This window comes from Bidens hawaiensis, unplaced genomic scaffold (genome assembly GCF_021521415.1).
Source record: "Bidens hawaiensis isolate Kalapana, Puna unplaced genomic scaffold, B.hawaiensis_p1.1 tig00073041_1, whole genome shotgun sequence".
Taxonomy (NCBI): Eukaryota; Viridiplantae; Streptophyta; class Magnoliopsida; order Asterales; family Asteraceae; genus Bidens; species Bidens hawaiensis.
Window position 1 is genome coordinate 36,811 of NW_027502727.1, and position 9,477 is coordinate 46,287.

General features: G+C 38.1%; 1 protein-coding gene and 1 pseudogene across 1 annotated transcript; one reads left to right on the plus strand and one right to left on the minus strand.

Annotated features, from left to right (window-relative positions):
• Window positions 1-258: 258 nt before the first annotated feature.
• LOC143606109 (protein neprosin-like) lies at window positions 259-1,640 on the plus strand. Its single transcript, XM_077081988.1, has 5 exons — window positions 259-270; window positions 401-562; window positions 746-802; window positions 1,020-1,163; window positions 1,266-1,640. Exons 1-5 carry the CDS (start codon window positions 259-261, stop codon window positions 1,638-1,640), a joined length of 750 nt encoding a protein of 249 aa, XP_076938103.1.
• A 2,424-nt stretch (window positions 1,641-4,064) lies between these two features.
• Window positions 4,065-5,293, minus strand: LOC143606108 (delta(12) fatty acid desaturase DES8.11-like; annotated as a pseudogene).
• Between the last annotated feature and the right edge of the window lie 4,184 nt (window positions 5,294-9,477).

Below are 9,477 nucleotides of genomic sequence, written 5' to 3' on the forward strand. Positions count from 1 at the left end.
ATAGCTCATCAACTTCACAGCTCGCGAAGCCCTTTTCATAGCAAGTTCACTGATGAACCCGGCATCCCGGCTAACGGCTCCCCCGAGGAGTTTCACACCTAGGACCGGTCTTCCAATCTCACAAGGAAACACCCCTCCTGCACCTTAACCCCATTGCACGACGGCCAAAATACTTCGGTTTTCTTAATATTAAGTTCAAGGCCGAGGCGGGGACCCTCCGACCTGATAATATCTAAAGCTTTAGCAACCTCTTTGTAAATGGGTTGGCAGGTTATAGTGATGGAGTTTATAATCATTTAATTTTATTTTCTTGGAATTTTAATTTTGAATAGCTTATCGGGTAGACCCGGTCATTTACAACTCAAGTTCAATACGACGTGTTCATTAATGTATGTTGCAGCATGCAGTTGGGTATGTGAATAATGGAGAGTTCTATGGAGCACAAGCGATTTTAAATATATGGAAACCAAATGTTACATTATCGGATTTTAGTCTTTCTCAAATCTGGGTTTTGGCTTATTTTCCAGATCGTCCTGTCAACACTCTCGAGGCTGGTTGGCAGGTAATTATAATCTCCCAACACTCTTATCTATTTATAAAATACTTATCAAATACGTTTATATGAATAGTGTTATTCAACCCGTGCATTGGCGGTACAGAGGGAGGTCGAATGTGTGTGTGTGCGTGTGTGATGGCTAGTAGTATGGTAATTGTATGCATTTCAATATCTAATTTGTTGTTGCAGATTTTCCCACAGAATTCCAATTTTAGTCTTCTCCCAAGATTATTTAGTTTCTGGACTGTAAGTTACATCTTTACTAATTACTACACCGTATATATCATTAATTTGTCCTATACTTCGACTTATCTGAAAAACATTAATCGTTCATTTTTTGAGCAAATCACATGTTATTCTTCTCAATTACGTGCACTAAATTTGTTAAACTATTTATTTATTTGTTTAATATTTTTGGTATTACTTTTCAAGTATTGCTACTAATTATTGTTAGAAACTGCAGCCGGATGGGTATCAGTCCGGTTGCTACAATATGTTATGTCCAGGGTTTGTCCAAACTAGTCAAAAGTTTTCCCTTGGAGCTGCTATAGATCCAATATCAACATACGGCGGTCAACAATACGATGTCGCATTTATGATATGGAAGGTAAGTTTAAGTAGAATATATGCATGCTTTTGTAATCATATTAAATTATTGACAAATAAAAAACCATATTTTTAGTTTATGTTTTCATTTGGGGTTTTGTAGGAGGTGAAGAGCAAGGACTGGTGGTTGAGGGTGGGGAACGAAGTGATCGAGTATTGGCGGGGCACATTATTCACGGATCTTCAAGATCATGCAACGGCAGTTGAATATGGTGGAGAAGTGAGTTCTGAAAGCTTTGATAGCCAACACACAACGACCGGAATGGGCAGTGGCCACTTCCAGAATGAAGGTTTTGGGAAAGCAGCGTTTGCTAGGAACTTGGAAGTGGTTGATTCGGATAATACTTTACGTGAAGTTTCTAATCTAAATACATTTGCTGAGAACCCCAATTGTTACGGTGTTCAAAGTGGGTATAATGATGTATGGCATAATTATATATATTTTGGAGGACCTGGATATAATCCAAATTGCCCCTAAGAATAATAATATACACATATGTCGAATGTCGATTATTCCTTTCTTACGTATAAATAAAATAAATTTCTCCTTGGTTAGTTTTTTTCTAATGCTATTTACTGGTTTGTTGATTAGCTTCTCTTTGAATGTTTAATGTTTCTGAAATATGAATATAATATTTATATATAAATATATAACGATTTATATAAAAATTATTGAATGCAACTTCTTTAATTTCTTGATTAAATATTACAGTACATATTAGCTTAGACAGACTGCTAATTGATACCAAAATTGTCGCTTATAATTTATAAATTCAAATTTAAATTAACAACTTTCCAGTGTGTTTAAACTGTAGAAAAAACAATGACATAAAGCTGACATTTCGTTTATGCAAACTCATTTACGAAACGTATTTATTATGACACCTACATATGTATATGTACACATGTCACAAAAGACCATCATCTATTATAGACCAAGGAATTTAAAACCAGACTTGTCATGATAAGAATTAAGCGCGCAGAAGACAAAAACCCAACATAGTCTACGCCTCCGATCGGCATAAGTGGTGGCAGCAAGTGGAGTATGAGTGTATGACAGCCACATGGTGGCGTAACAAATTAAGTTGTTTAGTGTATGCTATGCTGATCACAGCATAACTTGCATTGGACCGGCACAAACCTGCCGAGCCCCTTTTAAACTCCCAATTTATGTATTTATGTAAATTCTAATACTTCATTTAATGAAATAAATATGTGATTATTTTTAATTATATTGATATCCACCCCAGTCAGCCAACTCTACTTTGTCATGTAGCCTGATCGTCAGTGTCATTTATTTCAAAACCCTGTGCACGACTACTTTCAAATTCAAACCCCTAAGCCACGTGTGGTTTGATGCCCAACCTGGTCGACCACATCTAATACCCAACAAAATCGATCGGGCCACATGGATGTCTTGAAACCCGTAGCCACGGGTGATTCAACGAAACTCATCAGCACTAGCTAGGAATTTGGTGAAACTAGCACCATCGGCGATTTCTGGAAATAGGTTACAACGACAAAAGCAAGGTTGTAGTTTGTCACCCGTGCCCAAGTTGGATATATAATACTTCTTTTTTGAAGGGCGACTTTCTTGTATCTTAGGCCACCGCTTCCCTGAATTTAGAGAGCCTGTTACCCCACTCCGGGCAGAATTATCTAGCGTAACACATGATGGGACAAAAACCGGGCTCAAGATTCAAACTGACAACCTTGCAAAGCTTATCATTAAATTTATAATCCACTAAAAGTGACATAAGTGGGGATCAAACTTGGGCCTACACTGAGAGAATCCAAGCCTCCTTCTATTATGGCACAAGTGAGGATTAAAATATATAGTACTTGTTTATGCGTGCTTTACATAGTACTTGTTTATGCGTCCTTGTTCTGTTATAGATAACATAACAATAAACCTAAAAACTTTCAATTTATCCTATAAAAGTAGGAATTTTCCATTTTTATAAATAGCTTGATATGATGTCACCTCATGAACTTCAAGCTGATATGTGTAGTGTATGGCTATAAAATGGAGAGATTTTCGACATGTGACGCCATGTCAGTAGATAGACGATTTTTATTTTAAGGGTGTAGTGATGTTGTAACCCAAAAATCCCCCCCCCCCCCCCTCCCTCTCATGCAAAGGCTTGCCATTGGTCTATTTAATAAAATAATATTTTTCTTTTTAACCCAACCGGCGACAAAGGTATGTTGCCCCCCCCCCCTTCTGAAATCGCCCCAATATCGCCCAGGGGCGGTGTTGTCGCCCACCACGCATACTCTAAATAGATTCGATTGATATATCTTGTGTAGGATATACAATTAATAGTTGTTATTTATGCATATCTGTTCTGTTAGAGCATTCTCATCCGTTCTCCATCCTATCTCTATAATTACACTAAAAAACACTACATTTCTCTCTCCTGTTGAAATAAATAATATTTTTTATACTATTATCATTACAGTTTTCTCTCTCCTCTACTCACAACCAATCCAACAAATATTAAAAAATAAATAAGGGCAAACAATGTTCCCCAAATGTTTCCCCAAATTTACAAAAAATCACTATATTTTTCTCTTCACCCTATAATTTACACTCACAACCACTCAAAACATCACCCTATAATTTGCATACTCTCCTCACATAAATTTAGAGGATGGGATGTGAATACTCTTATACATGACATAACAATAAACCATAATTGTTTTTTATGTGTGTGTGTTCTGTTATTTTTTGTAGGTATTATTGTTCATGAGAATAAATAGTTAGTTATGCAGGCTGTTTACTACAAGTTGAACATAGTGCCATATATATCACAATACGTACACAATTACTAGTAATCAACCAGTTGTAGATGTTGCATCAAAGTCAAACAAAAGAAAAGTAGAATTGCACATAAACATATCAACGAAGTACGAAATAGCATCGCGTGGAACAGGTGCATATAATTGCATAATTATTTTTGTTTCATCGATGCGTACGAAATATAAGCAATTTAAGTTTACTTGCGCCACCAGTAAACACCAGTATCCTCAGCACCTGCATCTGGTTTGACAAAAATGCACTCCTTTGTTTCTCTCTAGAAAGCCTTTAGGATCGGTGTATCATCATATTTGTAGTAGTCACCTAGAATGGGCTTGATGGCATTGGTTGCCTCAATCAAATGATAATGCGGGATATTTGATATCAGATGGTGAACCACATGAGCACATGTAACGTTATGAAAAATACTATTAATGATACCATAATCTCGGTCAACAGTTGACATGGCACCTCTTATCCAGTCCCACTCTCGTGAGTCGAAGTGAGGTAGGGAAGGATGGGTATGGTGCACAAAACTGAAAAAAATGAAATGACCGTTCAAAACCATCAAAGGAACTCCGTATACGCAGAATAACCATGTGGCACTTGTGGCTGCGGCAATCTTGTATAGCGTATACATAGCTACAAGCAATCCAGCATCAGAGAGCCAGATATATTTCCGCTCACTGTCGTTGAACAGAGGACTCTGAGGGCAAAAGTGACTCACAAACCCTCATATTCCCTGCCGTGGATATTGAAAGAGAAGTACATGGGAAAGCTAAAAACCAACCGACCGAAAGTCATAATCAAGTTGCCTAGTGGGTTGTTTAGAAGTTCAGAATACAAGGTATCGGCCTTCCGTTTGGGGATCCAAACCTCATCGTACTCCATTGAATTGGTGTGAGCATGGTGACTACGGTGACTGTATTTAAATGAAAAATATGGAGTGAGGAATGCGGAGTGGAGGACAAAACCAAGTGCATCATCAAGCCACTCGTATTCGCTAAAGGCATGATGGTCCAAGTCATGACCGACGAACCACGCACCCATAAAACAAGTACCTTGGACGAACCAGTAAACTGGCCATGCAATGTACTTAAGGGATGTAGGCAGGAGAGGAATGTAATTTGATGCGACTTGGTAAACCGTGAAGATGACGGCCAAGTCCCAAATGAGGTAGTAGAGAGAACGTAAGAGGTCACGTTTATAACAATGAAGTGGTATTGCTTTCTTAAGATCACTATCTCGAATGGCGGTTTTTTGACAGGAACACGTTCAAGGATGTTTTTGTCAGCGCTGCTATTAACATTCATTTAGCCACCTGCTCCCATCTTGACGAGTTAACCTGTGAAAGGACATATATATGCATTAAATGAGCTTAAGCATAAGACAGTTAATATATATGGATCTATAAGACTAAGTAGATACCTTAACAAGAAGAGTTGAGTTTACCTGTTGGTTTGATTTCAAAATAGGCGAAGCTCCTTGCATTTTATACTAGGGATTGCAGTAATAGCGGGATATTAATTTGTCTATGATGGTTTCCATAATTATTTCGATCTCAACAACCAAGGTATTGGATGCATATGTTAACTTTAAATAAATTGTATAGCCATCCTATAAAATTAATTTCGCTTACAAGAATACATGATCGCACATTAGTTTTTCCTCCACTTGCCATATTTATGCAAATACATACCTGATAAAACATTTAGTCAATATATCTTATTTCATGCTACAAATTTCACTAAAGAATATATTACCATTTTTTTAAAGTTTTCAAACTACCTCCAATACCCGAGTGACCTTTCCTGACACAAGATTTCAACCGTCTATACTGATTTTGACGCTTCAAACCTAACTCATTCAATAACACTAGCCTAAACTGTAACATCGTGAAAGTTTCAGATAAAAAATGCCAAGTTTCAAAAATTAAAGGATCAAAGATGACAAATTCTAAACTCCAAGGTTAAAAATGAAAAATATGTTCTCCTGTCCCATAGCAATACGCAACGAGACAAAGGACAAGCCCATCGCGTATCGCGAAGGGCTAAATCCAGAAACCAATAAAATGGTGTCATGGCGATACGCGATCGCCAAAAGAACCAACGTCATTGCGCATCGCAATGACGTTGTCTGACAGGCGTGACACGTGTTGCCACGTGTCATCCAGTGGCACTATGTGTCTCCGCGTGTCACCACGTGGCATCGCGTCCGCCACGTGGCAAACCTATGGGTGACGGTGCATGGCTAAGTCGCGATACGCGACGGGCATATCAAGGGGCCATCACATATCGCGATGGGTCCCTGATCAGCCTATAAATAGAGAGATTGGGCTCTCTCACTCATCACACCTCACTTCACATCAGCTTTCTCTCTTTAAAATACTCCCTCCCTCACTACCTTGAAGTTCGTGCAAGCTTTCTTCGATAACCGTGTCAAATACCGACGTTTCCTCGATCTACGTGCACTACACCGATGAAACCGATGATGTTATTTTGAAGAGCGTGCCATCCCGACGTCTCAACGACCTACCTCATAAAGCGTGCCGACGTGTGAAGAAGTGTTGGTACCTCGTTTTTCATGCAAAAAAAGTTGTCAAAAAGAAGGTGTTTGATCAAGAAGATATAGAAAACGAAGCGGCGTAGAAGTGCTGCTCGATTGTTTAGGGTTTCTATAAGCTGACAAACGTAGGCATAATGCCCGAATAAAATAATAACAAAATTATTAAAAAGGCTTAAAACCCTAAGTCAAGAATATACTCGATACCTCGATAATTATAAAGAAAACATAACAAAAAAAAAAGAATATGAATATGATATTATATAATTCTTTGTTATAAAATATTATTTAAGTTATTATGATTATTCTTAAATAATAAAGAAAAGAAAAGTATACGTTTCTTAGAGAAGAAGAAACGTAGGGTTTTAAAAGAAAAGTAAAATAAGATAAACTAAAGGTTTATCTTATAAAAGAAAAGAAAAGAAAATAAGTTAAAAAAAAGAGTTTTAACTTATAATAAGAAATTAAGAAAGAATACTTTTTAACTAAAAGTTTTAAAGTAAAGAAAATATAATCAAGGTAAATATTATAAAAGAGACTAGAGGTGTTAAGCCGGATTGTATATCCGACTAACAAAATGTTATACTCGTACTATGGGTACGAGATAGCAAGAAAAGAGAAAGACCCTCGGACAGTGTATTGAAGCTGATCCAAAGAAAAAGGTGAATACGCCCCAACTTTACAAACTTGTTCAATCGAGTCAAATGAATTCAATGAAAAGAATTACATGGGACTACGAGTCTCTAAAACGTTATAAACAAAAGTAAGCGCTATCCCTCAGCGTATCGTGCACGTTTGTTTGGATCCTTACATATGTGGTAAATAAGTCGGTGGGCACACCGCACCACACTTGGTCATGACCTCCGCCAAGATGGGCCGGACCCAAGTACGTCCGAGTGAGACTGACCATGCGTATACGTATGATACCTAAGTAATGTCGAACGCTGCGGTGTTTGCTGGGGTGTCTTGTGTAGAGACTTGAGTTTATAATTGTGTTTGTTTTAAAACTTGATTATTCCTAAACCACGATGGGCCGGACCCAAATTATGTCTCGAGGGGTAATCAAGTAAAATGAAATATTTTTAGCGTCAACATATTCACCAACATGTGTTGCTGACATATTTTCTTAAGTATGTGTCGCCACGTGGCAAACCTATGGGTGACGGTGCATGGCTAAGTCGCGATACACGACGGGCATATCAAGAGGCCAAGGCATATCGCGATGGGACCCCTGATTAGCCTATAAATAGAGAGCTTGGGCTCTCTCACTCATCACACCTCACTTCACATCAGCTTTCTCTCTCTAAAATACTCCCTCCCTCACTACCTTGAAGTTCGTGCAAGCTTTCCTCGATAACCGTGCCAAATACCGACGTTTCCTTGATCTACGTGCACTACACCAATGAAACCGATGATGTTATTTTGAAGAGCGTGCCATCCCGACGTCCCAACGACCTACCTCGTAAAGCGTGCCGACGTGTGAAGAAGTGTTGGTACCTCGTTTTTCGTGCTTAAAAAAGTTGTCGAAAAGAAGGTGTTTGATCAAGAAGATAAAGAAAACGAAGCGGCGTCGAAGTGCTGCTCGATTGTTTAGGGTTTCTATAAGCTGACAAAGGTAGGCATAATGCCCGAATAAAATATTAACAAAATTATTAAAAAGGCTTAAAACCCTAAGTCGAGAATATACTCGATACCTCGATAAATAAAAAGAAAACATAACAAAGAAAAAAAAGAATATGAATATGATATTATATAATTCTTTGTTATAAAATATTACTTAAGTTATTATGATTATTCTTAAATAATAAAGAAAAGAAAAGTATACGTTTCTTAGAGAAGAAGAAACGTAGGCTTTAAAAGAAAAGTAAAATAAGATAAACTAAAAGTTTATCTTATAAAGAAAAGAAAAGAAAATAAGTTAAAAAGAAAAGAGTTTTAACTTATAATAAGAAATTAAGAAAGAATACTTTTTAACAAAAGGTTTTAAAGTAAAGAAAATATAATCGAGGTAAATATTATAAAAAGAGACTAGAGGTGTTTTGCCGGATTGTATATCCGACTAACAAAATGTTATACTCGTACTATGGGTTCGAGATAGCAAGAAAAGGGAAAGACCCTCGGATAGTGTATTGAAGCTGATCCAAAGAAAAAGGTGAATACGCCCCAACTTTACAAACTTGTTCAATCGAGTCAAATGAATTCAATGAAAAGAATTACATGGGACTACGTGTCTCTAAAACGTTATAATCAAAAGTAAGCGCTATCCCTCAGCATGCCGTGCACGTTTGTTTGGATCTTTACATATGTGGTAAATAAGTCGGTGGGCACACCGCACCACACTTGGTCATGACCTCCGCCAAGATGGGCCGGACCCAAGTACGTCCGAGTGAGATTGACCATGCGTATACGTATGATACCTAAGTAATGTAGAACGCCGAGGTGTTTGCTGGGATGTCTTGTGTAGAGACTTGAGTTTATAATTGTGTTTGTTTTAAAACTTGATTATTCCTAAACCACGATGGGCCGGACCCAAATTATGTCTCGAGGGGTAATCAAGTAAAAGGAAATATTTTTAGCGTCAACATATTCACCAACATGTGTTGCTGACATATTTTCTTAAGTATGTGTCGCCACGTGGCACCACGGGGCAAACCTATGGGTGACGGTGCATGGCTAAGTCGCGATACACGACGGGCATATCAAGAGGCCAAGGCATATCGCGATGGGAGCCCTGATTAGCCTATAAATAGAGAGCTTGGGCTCTCTCACTCATCACACCTCACTTCACATCAGCTTTCTCTCTCTAAAATACTCCCTCCCTCACTACCTTGAAGTTCGTGCAAGCTTTCCTCGATAACCGTGCCAAATACCGACGTTTCCTTGATCTACGTGCACTACACCAATGAAACCTATGATGTTATTTTGAAGAGCGTGCCATCCCGACGTCCCAACG